This window comes from Neovison vison, chromosome 4, assembly GCF_020171115.1.
Source record: "Neovison vison isolate M4711 chromosome 4, ASM_NN_V1, whole genome shotgun sequence".
Lineage (NCBI taxonomy): Eukaryota > Metazoa > Chordata > Mammalia > Carnivora > Mustelidae > Neogale > Neogale vison.
In genome coordinates, this window is record NC_058094.1 from 3060999 (window position 1) to 3087926 (window position 26928).

General features: G+C 51.0%; 1 protein-coding gene across 16 annotated transcripts in view; it reads left to right on the top strand.

Annotated features, from left to right (window-relative positions):
- The window catches only part of PTK2 (protein tyrosine kinase 2), a 245677-nt gene that overhangs the window by 178003 nt on the left and 40746 nt on the right, over nt 1-26928 (top strand). For all 16 annotated transcript variants that reach the window (XM_044244883.1, XM_044244884.1, XM_044244882.1 and 13 more), the window contains 7 exons: nt 977-1074; nt 8723-8807; nt 9984-10084; nt 11694-11809; nt 12702-12802; nt 15738-15827; nt 18842-19046. In XM_044244883.1, coding sequence (XP_044100818.1) covers nt 977-1074; nt 8723-8807; nt 9984-10084; nt 11694-11809; nt 12702-12802; nt 15738-15827; nt 18842-19046 — 796 coding nt within the window. The remainder of the gene's footprint in view (nt 1-976; nt 1075-8722; nt 8808-9983; nt 10085-11693; nt 11810-12701; nt 12803-15737; nt 15828-18841; nt 19047-26928) is intronic.

Genomic DNA, 26928 nt, shown 5'->3' on the forward strand with positions numbered 1-26928 from the left:
TTTATCTTTCAACTACTTTCCATTGGTTTATTCGTGCTGTTAAACCAATGGAACTACTAGCTAAACTGATTTTAAAGAGGAAAAGAGCCGTCTAAAATTTGGGTTGGACCTTTCTGTACGGTTTATAATTTGGTAAACCAGGGAGAGACTTTGGAACCTTCTGGCGGCCGTTTTGTTCCGCACTAATGGAATGGGCACCGTGTGGGCCATGCAGCTGCGTTGCTGCCGCCATTAACTGGATTAGAATCAATTGATGAGGTTTCTAGTTGGTGTTTACTTCCGTGTGCCTCAGCAGCCTACTAAATAATTGGATTCATATGAAATCACAACAACTTAATACATTAATTTGAGGCAAATGCTCTCAAAATGTAAAATACTTATAATTTATAATGTCATATGTTCAACCTTGATTTCAAGTCACCTGATTTTGAAATTAGTTTTTAGAAGCGACCTCTTTAAACTCTTTTAGCTCTGTGAATAATATAGATAGGATCATAAGAAAGTGGAAAACTCTTAAACTTTTAAAACAAAGTTTCTCATGGCACAATTTTTTTATTGCCTCCATATTTTCAAACCTCAGTTATTTGTTAAATAATTGCTTTAAATAACTGTGTTTTTTAGCCTTTCATATATTAATACCTAAACTAATAGCACTGATTACTTAAGCATATAATTTACTACTTTGGAGAAACTGCTTAGAAAACTATCAGATAAAAACTAAATCGACATTAAAAAATACAGAAAAAATCTACCTTTAATAGAACTTACATGGTTTTGGTAGTTCATGCGATGCCGTAACAGTTTATGTAATTCCTTTTAAGATACCGTTTAAGAGAATTCCACTCCGTTTAAAGCATTTTCATAGACTGACGTGCCGCCAGCGCGGTCTGTACTCATGGATGATAATGAATGAAACCAGCGTCAAGTGTACTCTCGGCGTTGGGAATGTGGTACTTACATATGCCGTGTTTTGCAGCCAGGGATTATGAGATTCAGAGAGAAAGAATCGAGCTTGGACGGTGCATCGGGGAAGGCCAGTTTGGAGACGTCCATCAAGGCGTCTACATGAGCCCAGTAAGTCCTCTGCGGCAACCAGAAACCTGCGCTACTTTTGACTGTGGCCCCTCGTTTGTCTTCATGAGTCCTCAGTTCTTCACACCTGTCTTTTACAAAGCTCCTCTTCTGTGTCACCGTACGTGCCGTATCGGAGACAAAAAAATGGCACACGGAGCTCCTAGAGGGCTGGGTCTGCCTTTTATTCATTTTAATCCCAGCCTCTCTCCTCAGTAACTGATTCCACAGTGACCATTCCATAGCACAGAGTCGACAGATAGATGACCAGCGTCAACAGCAGGAGGCCGCTGATGCCACCTACTGCGTCCTCAAGGAAAGAGCATTAATTTGCCCCAAACTGCCGTCCAGAAGAGAGCAACATGTTTTTAAAATTATTTCTTTAATAATAGTGTTCTTGAGGTATAGATCACATACTGTAAAATTTATTTATTTATTTATTTATTATTATTTTTTTTTAAAAACATACAACTCAGTGGTTTTTTAGTATATTGATAGAGTTGTAAAACCCACCACGCAGTCCTTCTAGAACTTTCTTTCCCCCAGAAAGAAGCCCCCACATCAGTGAGCAGTCAGTCCCATTCCACCTCCCCTAGCCCCTGCAGCCTCTCCTCTGTTTCCTGCTTCTGTAGTTTTGCCTTTTCTGGACATTTCGTATAAATGGACTCATATGATAAGTGGCCTTCGTGCCGGGTTCTTCTAGCCAGTGTGCTTTTAGGGGTCACCCATGCTGAAGTGTTATCGGGACTTCATTTCTTTTCAATGCTGGATAACATTCGATTGGATGGGTGGAACCACTTTTTGTCCATTTGTCCGTCAGTGGTCATTTGGGTTGTTACCATGTCTTGGCTGCTAAAAATCAGGGCTCTCTGAGCACTCCTGTACAGGACTGTGTGTGAGGAGTTTTCAGTTCTCGTGAGGAAAGCTCTGGGCATGGAGTTGCTGGGTCACATGGTAAGTCCTCCACTCTTGGACTTACTGCTGAACTGTCTCCAGAGAAGCTGTGCATTTCCATTCTGAACAGCAGCGTGTAAGAGCACCCCTTTCTCTGCATCCCTGCCAACGCTGGTTATCATGTTTTTATTACAGCAACAATTTTAAAATAATAGTACAGAGTGCCTGGGTGGCTTAGTTGGTTAAATGCCCAACTCAGTTTCAGCTCAAGTCTTTATCTCAGGGTTGTGAGTTCCAGCCCAGTATTAGGCTCCACACCTACGTGAGCCTACTTTAAAAAAGAAGAAGATAAAATAATAGTACATACTTGGTCAAGAAACTTTTTTAACTAACAGGTGTACACAGATGGTGCTGATCAGGGCATGCGGACTCTCCCCAACTTACGATGGTTGCGCTTCAGGGTGGTTCAACACAGTTTTTCGATTTTATGTCGGTGCAGACGTGACCTGCACACAGTAGAAACCGTACTTGGAATTTTGAACTTGGATCCTGTCGCAGGCTAGGGGTACACACTGCCCCTGTCCTCATGCAGGGTGGCGGCCGCCATTACGAGGGCCCACTACCGAGACACTGACATCCGTTCTGCGTCCGCACAGCCCTTCTGTTTGTCCCCCCCGGGGGAGGATTCAGCAAACTGCACGAGCTGTCAACGCTTCATTATAAAATTCGCTTCGTGTGAAGGACTGCCCAGCTGCGGGCCCGGTGAGCGCTTGCGGGCGCCTGTGAGGGGGCACGGCTCAGCTGTAACGTTGGGGAGCCCAGATGCATCGCACGCACTTTCAGCGTGGGATGTTTTCAGCATGCGGTGCGTTTATCCAGACGCAGCTCCATCTCGGGTCAAGGAAGATCTATCGTAACACAAAGGATTGACCTTTGGTGTAGCCCCTACTTTGGCAGTTTCCCCAGTAATTCCGTATCTTTCGCTTTTTCATATCCTCTGCACGTGCACTAGTGACACCGTGATCATTACTTTTGTTACCAAAGAGCTAAAAGAGCTTTTTTTGGTTTTTGTTTCTGTCAGGAGCAACAGATAATTGTCACCGTATCACTAAACAAATTAGAGTTTCCATTTTTTAAAAACTTAAGTTTCTAAAGCCTTTTCCTTCATACTTAATATACAGTTCTGTCATTTCTTACGTATTTCTAGCTGTTAACTCTTCTTTAATTATTATTATTATTATTATTATTATTTTTTACTCTGTGTTATCTTCCTGATTCTCTTAACTCTGCTCTTTGGGGCAAAACGCAGTAGAAAAAGCCCTGCATCTAAAGTTACTCGAAGACTTGCTAAATTTGCGACTTGGCCGCACCCAGCTGAGAGACAGGAGACTGGGGCTTCTTGACTTGGAATTCGGGCAGCTGCACACAGTGGGCTCAGAGCTCCCCCTGGTCTCTAGAATTCAGGGACTTACCAGGACCACACAGATAAAGGCAGGGTTAGTGGGCGTTATTTCATGCATCTTTAAAATAATTAATCCATTTTAGTTGTGAAAATACAAGAGGACATTTTTTTAGATACCCATTGTGTAGTGTTCATTAAATATTTGTTGAATGAGCCCCAGCCCCAGAATAATACCAGGGTTCACACTTTTTTGTGAGCATCTCTCTGACCTATGCTGTCCGTGAGTGAGTGTTTATTTTGTTCTTCGTGTGGGTGTCTGATTTTGCCGTGCAAAGGAATCTATTCATTCCTTGGGGCTCCTGTTAAGTCCCTTTTCCGGATTACGTCCTTCAGTGTTCTGTCAGATCATGGAACGGTTCTTGGAGGATCCTTAGTCATCAGTCAGACCGCAGCTCAGCACACGTCACGGCCAGGAACCTGCCCCTGGAGCCTCGAGGCATTATTTCAGCAACAGTTTCTCCATCACCCAGCAAAGGACAGCAAAGTGGTGGGGACATAAGAATGAACACAACAGGCACAGTTTCTGCCCTCGCAGAACTTCACTTGTCTCCGAGACAGAAAGGAACAGACAAAAACAAATACACTAAATGTCGCGTGGGGAAGTAGAGGAGGTCGGGGTGCTCTCCCCGCGAGATGCTTAGAGAAGGCCTTCTGCTAGGTGACACGGCACACAGCCCTGAAGCAGGAAGGGAGCCGTCCGCGGGAGGCCAGTGTGGCTGCCGGGGGGGGGGCGGGGGGCACAGAAGGTGAGGGGAGGGGTCAGGTGGGCCACGCATGGGCTGCACTTCATTCTAGGAGCCCGTGGACACAGCATCCTCCAGAGGCTTGCACACGCCATTGTTGCATCTGGCAAGGTGGTCGCGCATCTCTATCACCATCTGAGCCTCTGCTGGTCACTTGCAAGTTCTGTCATCATTATGATCTTAGGCTTAAGAACTTGCTTTTAAATCTCTTTTTCTCTTAATTAGTCCTAGAATAACCCTTCTCAGGATTTATTTGTTAAAGCCTTTCCAATGTCTGCTAGTTGTTAGTAATTCGGACTCTGGTCATGTCTTCTATGGAGGCATAGTGGAGGCCGGTGTGGTATTTGCTTTGAACCTTTGAGACTTCTCTGTCCCCTACGTACTGCTTGTATTATAAACGTCTTTAAAAGTCATACCTTGAGCAATTCCCAGGTATGTATGAATCTGCCTCTTTTTAAGGTGTTTTTAGGAAAAAACGAAAAACAAAAAACCAGCTTTGCCCAGGTTCTGGTCTGGTCTTGCTCACTTTGAACTGAGTTCTCCAACATTCCGTTCTCGGTGACCAGCCCCTCTGGCAGCTCAGCGTTCCCCGGGCTTCTGCTGTCCAGCCACAAATGCTGCACCCGGGTGACCGGCCCCTGGCTCTGTTCGCCATGGCCTTTCGTCCCTGTGCTGCCCACGGAGTCTTGGGTCCGGCGTCCATTTGAAACTGCAGGTTCTTGGGGAGCAGTACTTCTCTGCATGTCTTCAGGCTGTCTTGTGTAAAACCATGTTCGATATTTGAGTATGAATTCACAGACTAGATGACGGTTTTGTGGTCTTAAGAACTTTCTATTGTTGTTACACAGAATTCCTGTTAAAAAGGACATTTTGTGTCATTTCTGGAGTATACCAGTTGGCCCTATATTTAGATGGAGGTAGAATTCGTGGTCCTGGTCCTAAAGACGTTCACCATCTAGTTGAGGAAAACAGTTACTAACTCATTCAAAGCAAAGTAGTTCCGTCTCAGCCTTGCTGTGTGCCCGGCACCTGTAAGAAGGCTCCCGCTCAGACATTTAACAGACAGATCCTGTAGCTCCTGTTCCCGTGCTGTGCTGGCAGCGACCGTCCTGCTGGGCGCGGGCCACCATCACCACCTGGAGTCCTGCACGCTGCAGGCTAAGAGAGGGACCCACGTCTGTTGCGGTCACTTTACTTACTATTTATATTTCTCTCATTTGAAAGTGTTTAATATTCCGGAATTGTATGATGTGCAATTAGTGTGAAATCTAAAGTGAATACAATTTAAGCTATTTTTAAGGTGCGCCAAAGATGACTTGTGAATGGCATCTGCATTCAAAAGAAAGGTTTTAAGAGCATTCATTAACTCGGCGAATATTTATTGAGCAGCTGCTATGAATTCGGTACTGTTGTAAGGGGACCTTTTTGGCAAACAAGACAACAAGGTACCTATTGTCTTGAAACTTATATTTCAGCGATGGAAAATAGTAATGATGTAAGTGGCAGCATCGTGTATGTTGTAATGTATGATAAATGTACGATAAAAATGTGAGGAATAAGGACATTGTGATAACCTGAGAGGCCTGTCCCGGACAGTTCTGTGCTCGGAGCTTGTTGTACAGAGCAGCAGGGAGAACACGGCAGGCGCTGTTTTAGACAAGACGGTTTGAGCATGAATCTCAGTGCAGATTTCTGGGGCAGGAGCTTTCCAGTCAGGCAGAACAAGATGCTGGAAATGATGCTGGAGCATAGAACATGAGGCTGGGTGTGCGAGGTTTGGGTGAAGAGGGGCTCTGGGGGGCCACGGCAGGGCGCTAGGCTTTTTCTCCCAAGTGTCCTGGGCACAGGAGGTGCCTCAGGGAGAGTGGGTGCAGAGAGAGCCCACAGCAGTGGCGGGGGCTGGGCAGGCGGCTGTCAGATGCATGCTGTAGGCAGGAAACTTGGGTCCTGCTCCTGGATTGTTGGATCGTGGGAGCTGAGGGAAACTGAGGAGTCAGAACTGACTGGTAGGTTGTTGACCTTGAGCGTCTGCGTGACTTCCGTGTCCCGAGTGAGGTGGAAACGGTAAGGAGAGGAAACGCGTCTGGTGGTGGGTGTATTAGTGAGGGCTCCCCCGGAAACAGAAGGCTGTGGGTGCCTTCAAAACAGCCTCGTTAGGAGTTGGCTCATGTGATCCTGGAAGCTGATGTCATCAGATCTGCAGCTGGAGGCCCAGGAGAGCTGATGGCTTCTTGCTTCCAGTCTGTGCCTGAAGACCTAGGACCCAGCATAGCCAGTGGAGGTATAGTCCAAAGAGTGGAGAAAAAAAAAACAGTGTCCCAGCTCAAAGGTAATTGGGCAGAAGAAATTCCCTCTTATTTAGGAGAGATCAGCTTTTTGTTCTAGTCAGGCCTTCAGCTGATCAGATGCGGCCCACCACATTAGGGAGGGCAACCTGCTTCACTGTTGTTAAATCCATCCAGAAACACTCAGAAAATGCTTGACCAAATTATCTGGGCACCCTGTGGCCCAGTCAACTTGACACATAAAAAGAACCCTCACAGTGGGATATCTGGCGTTTTGTTTTGGTCGTATCAACTTTAAAGTAACTTTGCTGTGTCCTCGTCAAGATAGGACATGGGGTGGGTTGGATGACAGAGTCTGGGCTGAAAGACAAAGGGAGGGCTGGAGAGAGAATTTGGAAGTCAGTGCAGATGTAGGACTTGGCAGTCCGTGAGATGGCCTCACGTCGAGCTGGCCCTGGGATTGAGCCCTGGGATGTCCCTGCCCTGAGGAGGCGGGAAGCAGGGTCTCGTCTTCCCACTGTCCTCGCAGGCCAGTCGTTCCCGCCTGAGGCTGCTCTTGACATGGACGGTGACTCACCACCGTAGCAAGGACTCTTCGGAGAGAGGAGAGCGCTTCGCAAATTCAGGCTTCATCCCGGCTCGGGAATCTGGGGTGGGAACCATTTCAGAGCCCGATCGCATGATGAGCAGCAGCTCCATCCCGAGCTGCTGCCGCTCCCTGCTGCCTGTCACACATACACGCTGCCCCGTCCCTGTCACAGAGGGGACATGCCACTTACCAGCACGGCGACTTTGGGCAAGCCGCTAGACCCATCAGCCTCTGCTGGCCTGTCTATGAAATGGGGATCTCAGACCCGCCTGGAACTCGTCCGGCCATCTTAACAACCTGTAGGCCCAGTGAGATATTTTATAAAAAGGACAGAAATGTTCAAAACCTGTGGAGAATAAAGATAGCAAGATCGTCCAGCCCTCTGAGGCCTCAGGGCTGGAAGCTCGCTCCTCACACCCCCCGTTGATGGCGCCTTGGTCTGACCTCCTCCTCTCTCAGGGTCCTCCGGGGAGGGAGGGAGTCAGGACGCAGCAGCCATGGTGGGGACACCTGAGGCGGCGCTTCTTGGACCTTCGTCCATTCGCTGAGTTCTCCCGCTTCTCACTCCCCTGTCCTGTCCTTCTTGTCCTTCCTGCCTCCTTGACGGGACGGGACGTGAGGCCCCACGGTCTCCAGCAGGAGGAGTCCGTGGTCCTGGCAGAGACCAGGTGGGGGCGGGCGGAGCTGAGCGTCCTCGCCTCGGTAACGAGAACCACGCGCGGTGTTACTCCGTCGAGGCCGGGAATGACCTCATTTCTTGAACTCGTTCAAGAAAACCTCACCTTCTGCAGGCGGGTCCACGCGTCTTCTTGGTTTCTCTCCCCGTTGCCAGTCACGCTCTTAGTCACTGCGCGTCTCCCCTTCTCCCTGAGCTCCGTGCTGCAGGGTGCCCGGGTGAGTGCTCCGTCTGCTCCAGGAGCTCCTCCAGCCCGAATCTGACCCTGAACTCCGCCCCATTCTCCTCCCGCTCTCCTGTGGGCCTCCACTGCCTCTCACGCGCCTCTCAGGCCTAGTCCGAGCTGAGCTGCTGCTTCCCTTTGTCTCACCAGAAACCTGAACTTGACGTCTCATTGCCAGTGCAACGCCTCCCTGCCCCGCCTGCACTGCCGCAAACTCGTCCCAGCCGCCAGCCTGTCACCACGCCCGCCCTCAGGTCCCAGAGCATCCGTGACCCCGGCTGTGCCCCCGGCCAGCTCTCGGCGATCCCTCCCGCTCTCCTTTGGTTTTTGTTGTCCTGGTCTCTGCTTCGCACATCAGGACACGCTCCTTCCTCATCCACAGCGCTGTTACCCACTAACGTACCCTGTGATCAGCTGGTTTCGTGTGTGTGTTGTCCCTTCCTAGCAGGAAGGTGAACTGGGGCAGAACAGGGAACTTGGCTGCCTGTTGTTCAGTGCGCACCCTGAGCTCCTGGGAGGTGGCCTGGCCGGTAGCAGGAAGTGAATGTGGCACAGTGAAGGAACGAACGACCTACAACATGTTAACGTTGCCTGGACATTTTTTCTGGGGACTTTGTAGAGTATTTGAAGTGTTCCTCTTGACATTTTCAGTTCTGATTCTGTCTGGTCCGGAATCCGCGTGGTTGCCAGTCATGTAGCTTTTCGGGAACGTGCCCACTGATGCGTAAAAAGAAGCTCTTTTTGCATGTGTGTGTGATTCTGAAATTTCCCCAACACAGGAGAACCCAGCGCTGGCGGTTGCAATTAAAACATGTAAAAACTGTACTTCGGACAGCGTGAGAGAGAAATTCCTTCAAGAAGCCTGTAAGTTTCTAGAAATTTCTATGGCACTCCCTGTGACTTTTTACCTGTGAAATGCAAGTGGTCTCTGCAGAAGTAAGAACGATAACACTCTGACTTGTCTGTGGCGACCGTGTTACTGTCTCACCTTGCAAATTGATACCCGTATCTGTAGAGGCACATGTCCACACGTCGCTCCAGGTAAGCCATGGTGTTCGAGGTGTGAGGGCAGACCGATCACTGGCCCCGTATCCTTCGGGACCCATGTGGTTGAGCATAATGTGGCGCTGGGACTAGGCAGACGTAGAAATGAGTCTTACCCGGCTGCCCCCCGGCCCTAGAGTCCCGGGATGAGCAGGACAGACGCAGTCCCCACCTGAGGGAGCTCACAGACCAGGGAGAGAGCCGGGACCATGCCCCGTGCCCTGACCCTGCCTCACAGCCGCCCCCGCGGCTCCCCGCTCACGCGTCCGGGATGAGACTGTGGGGAGGGTCATGCGTGGGTAGCCATTCTCTGCCAGGCCCTCGTCCTGCCCTTTCCACCTGCCCTCGGGTTGGGACGCCCTCCCTGCTTTCACAGTGCTTGTCCCTTCTCATCTGACCGCGTATTTAGCGTAGTTTCTCCTCAGGAGGCTTTGTCACAGGACCACGTTCTCTCCTTCCTAAGTATTTGAAATGAAACAACATGGCCTAGAAATTAGTATTGCCCTCTCTCAGCTTCAGGCTCCACGGGGCTGGGACCGTGTCTGCTGTGCTCACTGCCCAGGCCCGTGCCCAGCACAGCACTGAACCCGTCAGGTGCTCAGTAGACACTGGTCGTGTGATTGAGTCTGGGGTCCCTCCTTACATGGACATGGGACAAATGCCTTCTACCGTCCATTGCAGGAAAAATTTACCACCCAACCGTCTAGTAAATTAATAAGTCATAGAGTAAGTCATATTGACTTTATCGGTGTATTATCATTTTCATCAAAATCGTATTGTACTTCCATCAAAAAGAAACAAAGCAAAAACAAGTCTGTCTTTAATCCTGTTCTTAGATCTCTGTATCCAGTATCTTAAGGACAAGACAGACCCTGGCAATGACTTCTGTCTTAACTAGTTCATTTCCAGAGCGCCTCGGCCGCGAGAGCAGACGACCGCAGCCACCCTTCCTTACTGCTGTGTCAGAGAATAACCTGGACAACTGTTTCTCCCTAGTGACGATGCGGCAGTTCGACCACCCTCACATTGTGAAGCTGATTGGCGTCATCACGGAGAACCCCGTCTGGATAATCATGGAGCTGTGCACGCTCGGAGAGGTACCTGACCCGCATCTGGTGTCCCGGTGCTGCCAGCCCCTTTGTCACAGCCACAGTGGAACGACAGTCCCGTGCTTGGCGTTCATTCAGCCAACTCCGGTGTTTGCTGTCCTTTGTGTAAGGGGCGGGGGTATGTGAAGGACACCCTTGTGGTTCAGACTCAGAGACTATAACGTCGTTGTCGTTAAGTTCCCAAGTCATGCCCTGACTCAGTGCTGGGGGCAGTGGTGACCCTGTGGATCTGTCTTCCTCTCTGGTACTGCCGCCTGATGCTAGCCCAGGGGTCCAAGGAGGAAAGGGGTGCTCCTAACGGAATGCAGGCAAACGCATGCTGCATCTCGGTAAACCTGCAGTTCCTTATTGTTTGAGAATTTGTTTTATGGCATCTTTCAGACCAACCGATATTAGTCTCAGTTTCTTTTGAAAATGTGAGTAAAATATGTGGACAGATCTCCTTACTTATCTTTCTCCGGAGCACAGAAATTCCTTGCTTTCTATGTCACTGTCACCTGGAAATTTGTTAGAAGCCAGATTCTTGGGCCCCCGCCCAGGCCTGGCGGATGAGACCCTCCGCAGGGCAGGCGGTCTGTTCTCCGGGCCGCGCTGTAGCCGGCCTGCTTGCAGAGGGACACAAGTCCCTTCTCCGGGTGACCACACTTCCCCTTCTGGTACTAAAGCTCAGTGATTTAGCCTGAAACGTTACCTACTTTCCTTCACTTCTAAAGGACCCCAAGCACAGTTTGGCTTTCCGTGAAGATAGGCGTTCTGATGAGCGCGTGTCAAAGGACAGTTTGGGCCCACATGCCTCCCTTCCTCCGGGCCCCCCGCTGCTCTCCTCCGCACTCGATAACCTCGTTTGCTGGGCGAGATGACTTCAGGCCTCTACAGCGGCATTTCTTCCTCTGCCCTACCTTTCTGAATAAAACATAGAGCTTACATATATCTTTCATTCACAGTATTTTTCTGCTTTTGCCTTTGGAGAATTGGCTGATTTTTCTGGCTTAAACTGTTACTAAGTATTTCTCCTTTGTGGACTGATTTTGTTGAGTTAGAGTTCAGTTCAGCTGCCTTCCTTTGCCATGCTGACATTTAGCTGACTCGGTCGTGACAGTGGTAATATGGACTGACAGGCCCCGTGGGGTCAATACCCAGCACCTTTCTGTACCCGAAGCTTGCTGGAGGAAGCCGGGAGAACTTCTTGCCTCCCCTTCCTCGTCACCTTGTCTTCGGGTCTGCCTGGGGTGCGGGCGCGCTGTGCCTGTGCGTGCAGCCGACCCGACTCGGTCCTTGCCCTCCCAGCCCTTTGCTGCGGTACTTCACACTCTTCATTTCCCTGCAGCATCTTCCTGTATTTTTTCAGAAATTTGTCCACAATCATGAAGATTTCAGTTTTTGAATAGGATTCAAATAACAAACGATTAACCATTATTTCTGAGCTAATATGTTTCATTCTGCCCCTTCATCTTAGGGGAGAATTGAAGCCATTCTCATAGAAGTGTGTTTGGAAATGGGCAATATTGTTGAATGTAGCTCCTTAGCTGTTGATATCTGTTCTCTGTCACTAATTTTTTTTTTTTTTTTTTTTTTTTGTTTGTTTGCTGTTGCAAAGCTGAGGTCATTTCTGCAAGTAAGGAAGTACAGTTTGGATCTGGCGTCTCTGATCCTCTATGCCTATCAGCTTAGTACAGCTCTCGCGTATCTGGAGAGCAAAAGATTTGTGCACAGGTAAGATCCAGTCATAAAGCTGGCAAGCTGCCCTCTGGGCAGGGGAGGGGGTAGCGGGGAAACCGGAAGGAGGAGATGCTCAGTGTGCCCTGTGAGCCTTTCTACCCCTGGACTCTGCGGTACGTAGATGGTATTGGGAAGTCAAGCGGCACCTGTCCTGGTGCAGGGAAGACCCAAGGCCCGTTCGTACGCACGTTTAGAAGGTTTTCCTCCCATTAGGTGTGAATGTTGCGTTCGGGCCAGTCCTCTCCTCCGCAGATGCTACTGAGAGCCCGTACACGGCCCCAGAGCTGTGAGCACGTGGACCTAAAACAGACACTGGCCCGGGCCTCCCGGACCCCAGAGGGTCATGCGTGATGTCTGGGGGGAGCTGTGGCGTTTCTGTTTCTCATCCGAGGCCCTGGTTGGAATGCAAAGGAAAGCCCTTCCGGTTTGCCCACTACTTTGTTACCCAGCGTGAAAATAAATTCCGCCAGCCTAATCATGGACAAGGGTTTGGATGACGACTTTCACTTCCGGTGATGAGATCTCTTTGTAGCGGCAGGGTTACGAGCCCCGCCGTGCGGCCTCTCTGTTGATGCAGGGGCTAATGCGATTGTAGGGAAAGTCAGAAGGCCTTTTTATGCATTATTCTCATATTTGTTATTTGAGAATGTATTTTGCTGCCGATCAAAACACTAATCATCATATTAATGAGTAAATTTCTGCCAAAAGGAATATACGTGAAGTAAAATCATAAGTGTTCTTTTTTCCAGTGCATAATAAATCTGTTTGCATTGTCTATAAGCTGTCTTTCAAAATGCCTGTCAGTGTGTCTTTATATAATATAGATTAGTTTGTGGGTTTGTTTCTCCTTGTATTAAAATTATTTTCCCAAATTCTTCCTTATCAGGGACATTGCTGCTCGGAACGTTCTGGTGTCCTCAAATGATTGTGTAAAACTAGGAGACTTTGGATTATCCCGATACATGGAAGACAGTACTTACTACAAAGGTAAGGAGTCAGAGCAGTAAAGAGGCAGTAAGCTCAGAATCTTCAAGGATTTTTATTTCCTAAAAAGGTGGTCTTTAATAAACTCAGCTGATTTTCGACAGAGGCATAAAATAAGTTCAGTAGAAGAAAGGCAGCCTTTCAGTCCATGGGACCAGAGCAGTCAGACATCCAGAGACAAAGAATGGACCTCAGCTTGAGTCACCCCTTGCGTCAGGGGATCTTAGGCCTAATTATAAAACATAAAGCTGTAAAACTTTTAGGAAGGACATACGAGTCAATCGTTGGGGTCTAGGGCTAGACAAAGGGTCCTTAGACCTGACACCAAAAACATGATCCATAAAAGGAGACACTCGGTAGATGGGATTTCATCGGAATTGAAACTCTCAGTTCTGCAAAACACCTGTTCGGGGGTGGAAAGGGAAGGTGCAGACCTGGAGGATCTCTGCCAGGCACAGGGTCCCCCCATAAGCACAAGTGATTCCACAAAGGACTGGTGTCCACAGGGTAGAATGAGCTCTCAGAATTCATCAGGGAAAACAAGAATATGACATGGACAAACAGTGGGAAGAGAGGCTTCACTGAAGAGGGTATGTGGAGGGCAGAGAAGCCCGGGCGGAGGCTCAGACCATGACGAGGTATCATTGCCCACGTCGGAATGGCTAAAATTAAAAATAGTGATAACACCAAATGCTGGCAAAGATGCAGAGAAACTGGATCACTCCCAGATTGCTTGTGAGAATGTAAAAGGACAGAGCCACTCGGGAAGAGCTTCACAGATCCCTGCTGAGTCAGCCGTGCAGCTGCCGTACAGTCCAGCGGGCACACTCCTGAAGCGAGAACTGCCGTGCACGCAAAACTGCATTTCCGTGTTCACTACAACTGTATTTCCAGTGGCCAAAACCTGGAGTCAGCACGTCTCCAGCTGGCGACCGCAAGTGGGGCGGGGGCTTGACCCGGTGGAAGCAGTCGGGCCGAGGACTCCAGTCTGCTCACCCAGAGACTTCCGTCGGCTGGTTTCAGAGCGGAAATCTAGCTCATGTGATTCTTCTTCAAATGTGCCAATTTTGGAATCAGTTTGACTTGGTTCTTTAAATTATTATAGAACAAATATTTCTTTAACAAATGTTCCTATTCCTAATATTTCAGCTGTGATTTGGATTATAAATCCGTATTATGCTCTTAGTATATATTCTAATTCTTACTATCACTTCAAAGGCCAGTTTCTTTCTCACTTTTTAAAATTCTTGTATTGTGGCAAAATGAGATTTTTACATACAAAACTAGTTTCCTTCATCTTACTGCAGGGCTGATGTCTGTTCCCTTTCCATGTGCCTTCTGTACGCATTCTGTACACTGCCACGGCCCGAAGCAGTCTTAACTGAGATTTGCTGCTCTGTGAGAAGAGAATTCTTGGGTTGTTCATTCATTTCAATTAGTCATTTAACGCAAAGATGATCAAGCAGCTCTCTGCTGTTTTATTTTTATTTTTTTTTTGCTCTCTGCTGTTTTAAAATACGTTTGCTGTCCAGCTCAAGCCCTGAGCGGTCCAGGTCCCGGACTCCCAGTCAGGAGCTGACCTCCAAGCAGTGTGGCGACGGAGCCTTCGCTGACGGTGTTTAAAGTGAGCCGCTGACAAGTTCATGTATTCCTCATCATCTCGGACGTGTGCCTAAGTCCAGTCTCTGTTGGGCTGCAGGAGGACACCCCCTAGAGGCTGGGGTTCTTGGGGATTCAGGATGCAGGAGTAAGTAGTTTAGAAGGATTCGAACCGAGGATTTGACTCCACTTGTCGTGAAGGTGCTTGAAGTTAAGTGGGAAAAAAGAAGTGACTCAAATGAAATTATCTTCAGCTTGAAGGGACTCAGAGGCACGCATGGCTCACAGGAGGAGTCCGGATGAGGCCGGCAGAGCGCAGGCACCTCTGTGAACCTAGGCTCCCTCTGACGTGGACTCCCGCTCCCAGGCGCCGCTGCTGCCTTCCTGGACACACCGCTCAGCCGTGGGCCTTCTCTGCTCCCGGGGCATCTGGCGTTCACTCAGAGTCCGGCTCACAACCCGTACTGTACCTTTTAGAGCTAGAATTCCGTAAGGGCAGGTACTCTGGGCGTTCCTCTTGTCACCCAGCAGCTGAAGGAATGTTCCGTGAGGTGGCGAGTTGTTTCCTTTGTGGCACAGAAGGAAGGCTTGTGAGGCCTCCAGGGACGAATGATGTAGGCTCACCTAAGAAGCGTACTTTTTCATTCCGTCGGTCAGCTGTCCTGCCCTGCACACACCCGTGCAGGCTCCGTGGTCAGTCCTCATTCCGTATTCCGTGCGCGCGGAGATGTGCAGCTCCCGAAGTCCTGCCCAGTGCTTTCGGGGTCACATGTGGGCGCGGGGCAGGGGAGGACTGGGCCTGTCTCTGCAGGAGGATGGGGTGGGGGGGTAGGGCAGGGCAGGACAGCGCCAGCCGCTCCGGCTCAAACCCCAACTTGGGCACCTGGTGGCGGTGGCCTCGGGCAAGTCACGAAATGTGTCTGAGCCTCGTTTTCTGAAGGAAGGAGAACCAGCAGGCTGAGCCGTTTGCAGGGTTTGAAGCTAATCTGTGTGGCGTGTGTACGCGCGTGTACATGCTCCCTCCAGAACAGCGTCCGGCCAGTGGGTCAGGATCTGCCGCACAGCAAGTCACGGCTGGGAGCTGCAGGCTGGGAGCACCAGCTAGCCGGTCCACACAGCGGAGGCCTGCAGCGCTGTTTCCACGCCACAGGCTGACCAGATCACTCCAGATGACCTCACCACACTGAGGAAACAAAGGATAGTTCTTCCAGATTAGCAAAGCCCAAGGGGTCAGCTATTTAAAGCTTTTTATTTTGATACTGAAATCTCAGCGAGCTGTAACTGTTAGATCCTTGAGCAGATAACAAGGAAAATTCACTTTCTAAAATTAATCTTCTAGCTTCCAAAGGAAAATTGCCAATTAAGTGGATGGCTCCAGAGTCCATCAATTTTCGACGTTTTACCTCAGCTAGTGATGTGTGGATGTTTGGTGAGTATTTTGAAGTTTTGAGTTTTTAAATGACCATTTCATAGACTACAAAACAGACTTAGGCTTAGCTCTTTCCGAAGTATTTAGGCTCCTCTGCCTTCCCTTGCCTGGACGCTGCTCCACAGACATCCTCTTGGTTCATTCGGCAGCTGCTGGGCACACGCGGGGCGCCAGCTTCTGTCTGAATCCCACCCCCCGCCCCCCGCCCCCGCCCCCGGGCCTCTGTCTCCCTGGGCCCTCTCTGCGTCCTCCTGGGAGCCGTTGTAGCTCTCTCCTTCCTTCTCTCCTCTCTGTCTCTCCACCATCCCATCTGCTCCTTCTCTGTGAGTGACTTTAAATGGTCGACCTGTCCTCGGGTTCTGTGCCAGCCCCTCCGCTCCGGAACATCCGCGTGGCACTTTGCTCGTGTGCTGGAGCCCAGCCTCCTTCCCGCTTGTCTCAAGGCTCGAATGTTTGATCCTTTGTCTCCTGCGGCTTCTGCTTTAGCACCTGCTCTGTGCCTCCCCGCCTGCTCCGAGCAGGTCTCTGTCCCGCTCTGGGGGTTGCTGTGGAACCTTCTGACCGTGGGACGGGGTGGCCCTCACTCATTCTGCACCACTTGCTTCAACTGCTTCGTCCGATTTTAAATCACTCTCCCCTTTCCACACGGATGCTGCCCCCCCACCCTGCCCCACTCTTCTGGTCTAACTCCTTCCACCTGGAACACGTCATAACACCCTCTCCCGGCTGAAATTCTGACGTTCGGGGTCACCTGAAATGTCCCCTCTTCGTGAAGCCTCGTGTAGCCGGTGTGTGCTCCAGATGTAACCTCCCGTCCTCTGTGTTCCCTGCACTTCCGCTCTCTGCCCTAACACTCACACGTGGATCTTGTGCGCGGCCCTGTGTGCGTGCTTTCTCCCTAGATTTTGAACTACTTCGGAGGAGATGCCCGGACAGGGTTATGTACTTTTCCCCCATAATTAAAAATAACTTTATACACATCAAGTACACGTTCTTCTTTTTTCTTCTTTGTACTTGGTGTCGGTCTCCTCTAGTGCCCTGAGTGATAACAGGAGAGGGAAGGGGCTTGTCGCCAGAGCAGCAAATAGTGTGACAGGGCTTAGAAAGGGCTCTGGGGTCCGCCTGCTATGGCGTCACCTCCCAGGACCTCACTCGCAGGCTGTGTGACCCAGAGAGCTGCTTGCTCATCCTGGCAAGGGGACTTGAGCTTGCCAAGATTCTAAGATGCCCATTTCTCACACTGTCACTTCTCTGGAACTGGTGGCATTTTGTAGTCGGTGTGAGTCAGGGACGTGTCTTACGTGGCTTCCTTGCCCACACTCGTATGGACTGTTTCGTTCATCCCTGTGTCGCTTCCTTGTCTGAATGAGTTTGGAAGTGCTCATCGGTAAGAATAAAACAATTCCAAGAGGAAACAGAGCATGGTGTTGTGACTTAGTTGGCGGTATTTTCCTCCATTTTTGGTTATATAAAAACAATATTGTATTTTATAATCCGTGGCATCTTGGGTTTGACAAAATACAGTGTTTAAGGAAGCGTGAGATGTAAGCATAATGTGTAAACTCCGGAAGTCTTACGCTGCCCGGCGCTGCCCTGCACTGTTGTTAGTAAAGACGTCACAATTGCCAGTGAGAAATGCGGAACCAAGGCATTAGTTCTGTCATACACTCTTCAGTCTGGAGTGACTAGAATTCGGAAAACATCAGAATGTCGTTCATGTGGGCAGGATAATGTGCCTTGTTTCCTTTGAGGCCCAGCCCTGCTGTAGGTGCCAAAGACCCTGAAGCAAGGGGCCTCCCCAGCCCATGACACGGTGAGCAGGGAGGGCGGGGTGGAGCCGGGGCTCGCCGGTGAGGCCCTGTGCAGGGAGGACGGGGGCGGAGCGGGGGCTCACCTGGGCCATCAGGGGCACGTGCATAGAAAGAGAAGCGCTCATGCGGAGGAGAAGGAAAGGGACACTAAGTGCGGCGAGGCTGGCATAAGCAAAGGCATGTGTGCGGCATGTGCTGGGGTGCCAGGGCCGCCAGAGCAGCCCGCAAGACATGCGAGCCACCCACAGTCCCCACCAGCCCACGTGCTCGGTTCCCCAGCCGGAGTGGGGGGTCCGTCATTCTCCGCCTTAGGCTCCATTCGCTCATTTACTGTAAAAGTGGGCTTTCAGAGGTAGTTAGAGCACACGAACTGTCCCCTGCGGTCTGCGAGGGTGGAGTGTGAGTGAGGCGCCGGCCGGTAGGGCCCCTGTAGCCCAGGGGATCCAGAGTTTGCCCATGGGGACAGGGACCCCCCCCCACCGACCAACTCGTGCATGAGCCAGCTGACAGGGCCCAGCGCTTCCTAGCCAGGCCCGGGCTGCCTCGCTAAAGGAGTCTGAGCGTTCTGAAGGTAAAGGCTTAAATTTTAGTATGTTCTTTTGTTAGGCCTCAGGCCAGCTGCCGTAAGCATCAGCAGGTTGGACCGCAGTGGGGGGCCAAGGTCAGATTCACCTGGCCTGTTTTGAACTGGTTTGTTAAGCCATGAAGGATCACTGTACCTGTTGGGGCATTTTTTTTTTTAAGATTTTATTTATTTCACAGAGATCACAAGTAGGCAGAGAGGCAGGCAGAGAGAGAGAGGGAGAAGCAGGCTCCCCGCTGAGCAGAGAGAGAGCCCAATGTGGGGCTCGATCCTGGGACCCTGAGATCATGACCTGAGCCGAAGGCAGCGGCTTAACCCACTGAGCCCCCCAGGCGCCCCTGGTGGGCCATCTTCTAATACAGGATTTTTAGAGAAGTAACCCTCTTAGAAAAGCTTGGGCGTTTTTTGGAAAATAACATAATTTTCCTTATTTGGATCATATTAAGCTAATACTGCTGTTCTTATTTATAACAGAATTCACTGACTACTGCTTTATTTACCTGATTTGCCCCAAGTCACACAGCTGGTCCTCTGGTGCCAGCTGTGCAGTTTCTCCTGAAGCCCGGGCGGGCTTCTCTTCCCACCGACTTCACGGTTCTGCTTTCCTTCCCGCTTCACAGGTGTGTGTATGTGGGAGATACTGATGCATGGCGTGAAGCCCTTTCAAGGAGTGAAGAACAATGACGTCATCGGTCGGATTGAGAATGGGGAGAGGCTGCCGATGCCTCCAAACTGCCCTCCAACCCTCTACAGCCTTATGACGAAATGCTGGGCCTATGACCCCAGCAGGCGGCCCCGGTTCACTGAGCTCAAAGCTCAGCTCAGGTAGGAGTGGGGGGAGCAAGGGCCGGGGCTGGGGTTAGGCTCATGCGGCTTCTCCCATGCAGTCAGAGTGTTTGAGGTCATTCTGTCAGGATGGCTAAGGCTATGGAATGACTGACTGATCGGTTTGCGTTGATTTATGCCTTACTAGAATGCTCAGGAGATTGTGTCGTCAAATCTTAATCGACTTCACATTAGGATCAAATCTGTCATGCCCTGACTTCTGACTTGGCGTGGCTTACAAGACGCGTGAGAACCTAGTCCCTCGTGGCCCACCCAGTTCCATCTCCCTCTCCTGCTCCATCGCCAGCGCTCCTAACTGCTCACGCTTCTCCCTGCACGGCCCAGCGTTTCCCACGTGCTGTTTTCGCTCCCGGGGACGCCTTCCACCAGCTGTGCCCCCTGCTGACCACCTCTGTGGTCTTCAGAATCCAGCTCAGATGTTACCTCCTTCAGGGGACAGCCCTAGTCAGCCCTGCCCCCAGAGAGCCACTCTTTGGCACCTTCTCGGTGCTTCTGTCTGTTGTCTGCAAACATCCACATGACCTGTTCGGCTGCCATGTCGTGGCTCCTACTTCGTGCCAGCCATGGCCAGACCCGGTAGCTCCCGGTCCCCTACAGGGAGCCCGCAGGGACCTGTTAGTGCACTGAGTCCCTCAGCGTGTCTGCACAGAGCTGACCGTGCGCCTGGCCTGGAGAATTTCTCATTTGCACGTCTGGGTCCCCCGCCAGGCCCTGAGCTCTCCAGGAGCGTCACTGTGTCTCACTCGTTTCTGCGGCTCTGGCGGAGACGTCTGACACACGCTCAGCAAACGGTTGTTGAGTTGGCGTCCAGACTGACTTATAACTGTAATCGATAAGATACTCTGGTGTGATACGTACCATGGGGAGTTTTATCCTTTAACCAGCACCGTGGCATAGCGTGCGCTGTCATCTTCATGATTCCCTGACTCTATGTGAGATTTTTAAAATTTGGTGTATTTTCATCTTTTCTCATAGAAAATTACCAAATATCAGGGTCCAAAAGACCCCAGTGGCTCCTCTGGCCCTGTCTGGTCCCCCAGTGCTTGCGGTCTATCTAGACGGCCCGGGCCTGGCTGCTCAGGCAGCGCCGCTTGCTGGCAGGGGCACCCGGCAAGGAGCGCGTTCCACGGAGGAACGAGGGCTGGAGGGAGAGGTGTAAAGGCTTCACCCGGTCAGGGCTTTTCGGCTAAGCACCCGCGTGATTCTGAGTTAGGTTCTGTGGACTCCACAGTGAACGAACACAGTCCTGCCGCCAGCGTTCACAGCCCGAAGGAGATGGGCCCGTGTCCCATCACCCCGTGGTGAGCGGCGCCAGTTCCCCGGGCCGCGCCTGCCCGCCTGCTCCCGTCCGCTCCTGACCGTCCTTCAGGTGTTTCCCGACCGCTTTCTGCAAGCTAAGGGTCTCCAGGTCCTCCGTCCCTGCACAGCGAGTGGTACACGCGCTCGCTTACTGGAGCTGGGTTTTGAACGCGCTTTAGTTCATGTTTTGCTCCTACATTTCTTGGTTCCTCCTTGATCTTTCCTCAGAAGGTGGCCGCTTCTGCCCTTGAGATGCCTCCCCTCTCTGACACCGGTGCCATCTGCCTGCCTCCCCGACACCTCCTTTCTCCCCCGACCTGCTGCTCCTCCATGGTCTGAGTATGGCCCACGCGTCCGTCCCTGGCCGCCTCCTTTTTCCCAGTTTGCTTCCTGGGCCGTGCTACCCTCTCCCCTCTGTCCATCTTCAGCTTCCGTCCCGCCTGTTCTCACAAGGCCCAGAGCCGCGGTCGCATTGCTGCTGAGCGTCACGGTCGTGCTAAAGCCAGTCTGTTGCCTTGCCTCTGGCGGCCCCCGGCCTTCCCCTTCCACAGGCTCCGGAGGGGCCTTTGCGTCCACCGTAACACCTCACTGCCGCCTGGCACACCCTCCCCCACTCCCCCGCCTGGACCGTCCGTCCATCTAGCACAGCCCCTTACGTGATCTTCTCAGCCATCGCTGGGGACGAGTGGCTCCCTTGTTGGCTGGAAGCTTCCAGAGTAGACCAGAGTCCCCATTCCGCCCGATGGCGTATCCCGCCCCTTTCTCACACCGTGGCTGCATTAACCACCTGGGCCTGGAACGGCCGCCTTCTCCGCCTGGTGAAATCCGGCCCCTCTTTCTCGGCACTGGCTCCTTCACGGTTCCATGGCCGATGAGCCTCTGCCCTCGGCGTCTCCCAAGCACTCGGCTCTTCTTGTCGTGCTCCCCCTGCGCTGCCCCAGGTGGCCACACCCGCGTTCAGCCCGTTCCACAGTGTGAGCGGCCCGAGAGCTGAGCCTGGGGCCCGATCTCTGGGCAAGAGGACCGCAGCACCTTCCCTGCCACGAGAGCTGAGCCTGGGGTCCGATCTCTGGGCAAGAGGACCGCAGCGCCTTCCCTGCCACGAGAGCTGAGCCTGGGACCGCAGCACCTTCCCTGCCCTCGAGGAGCTCACAGTCTAGTATGTCTCAGCCCTACTAGACGGAGGCTCCTTGAGGGCAGGGATCGTCATACTCGCCTCGGGGCCGCGCGCACAGTGGGGTCCCACGGCCGCTCGAGTTTCGGCTTCGTAGGTGCGATCTCATGTCAGTGTTCCCTGAAGGACTGTTTCTTTGGGTGAAGTAGTTCCCGAAACTATCCAAGGTGAATTTTTAGAACCAAATAAAATGATTTCGCGCATGCGCGCACGGCTGCCTCTCTTCTGCACGGTGGCGCGAATTTGTTCCGTGTTTTTCAGTTTCCATCAGAAATGGAGTCTGACTTCGCATTTTAAACGTGTAATATGGCTACCAAAGAGGCCAGTAAAATGTGACTCTAACAGCTTGCTTGGACGTTTATGTGTAACAGTGTGTCATAGTCATTAGATTCTTTTATTAAGTTTTACAAAATCTTTACCATATCAAAGATTGCTTAACAAATGACTTTCAGATAGTCTTGACCCCAGGTCAGTGAAAAAGTGTTTCCTGAATCCCATTCTCCGTGTCTATTTAAAAAAAATAATTCGAAGGGACTCAGATCACCATGGGCTCCCACGCATCTGTGGGCCGTGTTTGTCTCTCACTGTGACTCGCAAAAAGTGGCTCTCGGGTTGAGCCTTGCGCAGCGAGTCAGACAGCCCTTGGGTCAGACTTCATGGTGGTCTCCATGACCCCAAGCCTCTGTCCTCTTCATGTCCCACTCTCATTCAGAGATGGGAATCCACAGAGAAGCACAAAGAGGTGAGCGGGCGGCTGGCCGGGGACTGTCTGCGGACCCTGTAGGGACACCCTGGAAAATGACTCCCGCTGTGTACCATGGTGCGCTTGCCCTGGAGGACTGACAGGTTGCGAGAGTGCCCGAGGTGGTTTTTGAATGAAAAAATCACTTAATCCCTGATTAATTCGGTTGATTCTTTGGTAGATGCTGTGCCACGGAGGCAACAGTCAACAGCTTCAGTATTTGCCCTTTTGCAGCGTCTGCTTCCCAGGAGCCAAGGAAGGGCGTCCCTGTCACCTCAGTCTAGGGTAGCAGGTCAAGCTGAAGTGTGCTTCCTTAAACCCTTTTTAGACAAATGAGGGAAATGAACTAATTTAAAGTTAAATTTAAAGTTTATACCATACTTTTTAAACTTTGTATTGACCTACAAAGATGTGAACATGAAAATATGCCGAGAAGTGAACCGCTCACTGGATTGTCACAAACGGGACCCAGGCGCGTAAGCCGTATGCAGGACACAAACACAGCCCTGCTGTCGCTCCAGAAGCCCACCAGGTGCCCCTTCCCCTGACTGTTTGCCCTTCGAGGGTGACTGCTTTTAAGCTGTCTGTAAATGGCATCACTCTTTTGTTCGTGGCTTATATTGTTCAGCATTTGCCTTGAGGTCATCCGCGGTGTCAGGTAACTACGTCTTTCTCCTGGCTCTGTGGGTTCTGCTTGGGAATATCCTATAGCTGAGTCATCCACCTGGTGGGAATTTAGATTCTTTCCGCTGGGAGCTGTCAGGGCCCCTGCTGTGTGCACGTAGCTACAGGAACAGAGGTTGGCCGTGTCTCCAGGAGCTCGCAGGCATGCCCAGGGGGAGCGTCCGTCGGGCCTGCTGGGTTTCCAGAGCCGGTACCCCAGCTCCGCTCCCAGCAGTGAACGAGAGCCGCGGTTGTTCCAACCATGGTGGTTTTTAAACCTTTGGAAATTACTCCTTGGTTCTGAGCTCTCTGTGTTCATATTTGAAGGTTGGGGAACAGAATGTGAGTGGTGAAGGATGTCCTAGTTCTCCCGAGCGTTTCTGTTCTAAAGAACACCGACCTATTCGGTATCACTTTGGAAGGTGCTCTGTGATTTGAGCTGGTCTCTGCCACTGTGCTTTTCGGAAGACCTTGTGATAGCTGGTCTCTGCCGTCCGTAGGCAGCCTTATTGTCACCTGGAAAACTAGCGCTCACTGCGTGCTTTCCGTTCCAGACCTTGTGCCACACGCTTCCCCACGTTGCTTCGTCTTAGCCCTCGCACGCCGTGGATGTGTAGGTGGTAGCGCCGCCATCCGTTCTCAAACAAGGAGACTGAAACTCGGAGCGCAGGCCACTCGCCTGAGGTCCCAGAACTGCACCTCACAGCGAGCCCCCATGTCTAGGACAAGCTGTCGGCTGGCGCGCCCTTGATCGGGACCCAAGACACAGCTAGATGTCCTTATGTGCTCTGTCTTGTGATTGCAACAGTGAGCATGTTGTTACTGCTTAGCTAAAAAGAGAAAAGAAGGAAGGGAAAAAACCCAGTATCCTAAGGAATTTCTGAAGCTGGTTTTCTTACGTTTGTTTTGAGTATCAAGTGGAGAAAGTTCCTGGAGGAAAATGGCAACACGTCTGGCACAGGCACAGAGGCCCTCACCCATGCCAGACGTGCTGTCATTTCCCTCGTGTTGTGTTGTGACCTCCTGAGTGTGCCATACTCAGTCACTGCAGGCCCTCCGAGTGCCTGGCACGGTAGGGAGCTGTCGTGGGTGCATCCATGAGGCTCTGCTGTGGTGACAGAGGCCAGCACGTGTGCGTGGGGTCTGCCGTGTGGGCCCTGGGGACAGGAGGTTGGTTGTTTGTCGGTTGGGTTAATATTGTCATGTTTGCTCTTTAACTTTATCAAGTAAAGCTGGCCTTTGGGAGATCTGCTGGGTCAGGACGGAGCTTGGAGCAGCTGTAGCCCCAGACTGGTGACACATTTTCACATGACATCTCCGCATCCACCCTCCCCCGAAGTTTCAGAGCCCCTCAGGACACAGACTGGTCTCCGTTGGGGCGTGAGGCTGCCAGCAGTTGGGGGTGGGGAGGTGCGGCGTGTAACCTGGGAAAGTGCCAACAGCCCTTGAGGTAGGAATTCAGCCTTTTGTTGAGAGTTATGGGTGTTGTGTCGGGAAGGTTACAGTTTAAAAAGAAATGTGAATCAGTGGGTTAAAGCCTCTGCCTTCAGCTCAGGTCATGATCCCAGGGTCCTGGGATCGAGTCCCGCATCGGGCTCTCTGCTCTGCAGGGAGCCTGCTTCCTCCTCTCTCTGCCTGCCTCTCTGCCTACTTGTGATCTCTGTCTGTTAAATAAATAAAATCTTTAAAAAAAAAATGTGAAAAGAAATCTGTGTGACCCTGGACCAGGTAACTTCGCCTCCCTGTAGGAGCAGGGTCCCACACAGTCCCACAGCCCTCCCCCCGTCTGGTTTTCAGGGCCACATGAAATGATGTACATGGCTTGGAGTTAGTGCACATGGTTCCAGCTCTAGCAGCGGTAACGACGAAGCTTTTCCTGAAGATCCGGAAGGGACCTTGCAGCCTTAGGGTACAGAAACATTATCAGTTGCTACTAAAGAAAAATGGGGTTATTTGAATTCAAAAAGTGTTAGCTGCCATCATCCAGATACAAGATGTAAAGATACTTTATAGACACGTTGGAGACACAGATGTTACATTTTTAGTCTGTGAAGAGCATCTTGTACAAGTCTTTTGAATCCTTTGATTCTTTACTTATCCCAATATGTGGACTCTGAATTAAGGGCTCTGGGTTTGATTGATGATATAAGTTATTTGTGCTGCTTCTCTGTGTATTTTTTAGGTGGTTTTGTATTTGCTTCCAGAATTCCTTTCAAAGGTGGTGTCTGAATTCCTCCTTAGTCATCATTCCAGTATTTCCCTCCCCCTTGCTGGCCTGCTGGGTCTAGATACCATATAGAAGAGGAATTCATTTCTCAGTTAGTCGTACAGACGTCTTCAAACGTTCATGGCACCTGGGGTGCCTCGCGGGCGCAGTCAGAAGGGCGTGCGGCTCTTGATCTCAGGGTCATGTTTGTTGGTTGTAGAGATCACTTATATTAATTTTTAGAGACTTTAAGTAAAAACTTATTAAAACATTCACGGCATCTGAACTTCAAAGGTTTTTGTGGTTTTTTGTGGGTTTTTTTGGTCCTTAGCCTTACCAGTAATTAAAAGTAAAGAGTAAATTAAAATTTAATAGGAATTCAATACAACATCCGCATTCCTTCCACTAGGAATTGTGTCTTAACCGTTGACGTGAGGATCCTTCTGACCCATCCCTGGCTCCTGCCTGCACATAGGTGTTCGTGGCTTTGCCATGGGCGTCTGTATTGTTACATCCCCACAGTTTGGTTTCGTGTGAATGGATTTCCAGGGAATTTATACATACATTTCAGAAGAATTAGTCCTTTGCACTCACGTGGCTTCACACATCATTTTCATGTGTATTGCCTTGGTTGACTTCATAACAGTTTTTAAGAATGAGTTATTACTGCCCTTTTCACTGAAAGAGCCTGAGGCTCAGAAAAGTCATGTAACTCGCCCTAGATTGTGCCGCTGACAGAGGCGGCCTCGGGCCCCTTTCTCCTGCCTCCAAGACCAGCAATCTTTCTTGCATGTCAGCCTCGGGATGTGCCCCCTGCCCCCACCTGGCCGCCCCAGCCTCCTGTTTTTGCCCCTACACTGTTCTCCCATCACCTGTCCCGCCTGTAAAGAAGTGCCTCTGACCACATGATGTGGACATGTCTGTCGCCGGGTATTTACTCTTCGTGATTGGAGCCAGGCGGAAACCCTCGGACTCACCGGGTGGCCACCAGATTCCCGTCCCTTCGGTTCTCTTTCTCTGACCAGTTGGTTCTTCTCCGCAGCTCTTCCTTCCCCTTCACTGAGCTTTGTCTCCAGGGTTATTATACCTAAAAACGTAAGGGGAGAGCGGAACAGCCACGAAGGTTTCCTTTACCCTCTGGACAGCGAGGACCAGTGGCTGTGCATGGCTCCCCCTTGACTTCAGGTCCCTGAGGGACAGGGATCTGTGGCTGGGTGGAGGGACGTAGGACACAGAGGAGAAACACTGGCTTCCTACCACTTACAAATAAGCCTGCACCCCCAGCCTAGCCGGGAGGAAAGCCAAAAGCACGGTGTGCTCGGGCCTTCCGTGCCTGGCTGAGAGTTTGGCCCTCCCTTCCACACCTCTTTCTCCCTCGGGGCCCCGAATCTGCATTTAGCAATACCTTCTGCATTCTCGACTGAGCGACTGCTCTGGAGACCAGGACACGCTTGGTTAACTTGTCCCCGTCTGCTTTGAGTTACTGACTGCCCTGTGCTTCCGTGTGCCAGGCCCGCGCAGCCAGGAAGGTCCCCTGGCCACCACCTCAGTCCTTAATCCTCGAGAGGTCACATTCGTCTGTGCTCGTAACCTCACACAGTTAAGATTTTTGTGTGTGTTTTAAGTAGTACTTTACAAAAAGTAAAGAAACTATCTTCCATCTTGAATCCTACACGGCGCTCTTCGTTCTTCCCTAAAGAGCCTTTTTCTGTTCCGTTGCCCATTCATCCAGAGAACTTCTTGAGCATTCTCTGTGTTCATCTATCGGTAGTGAATT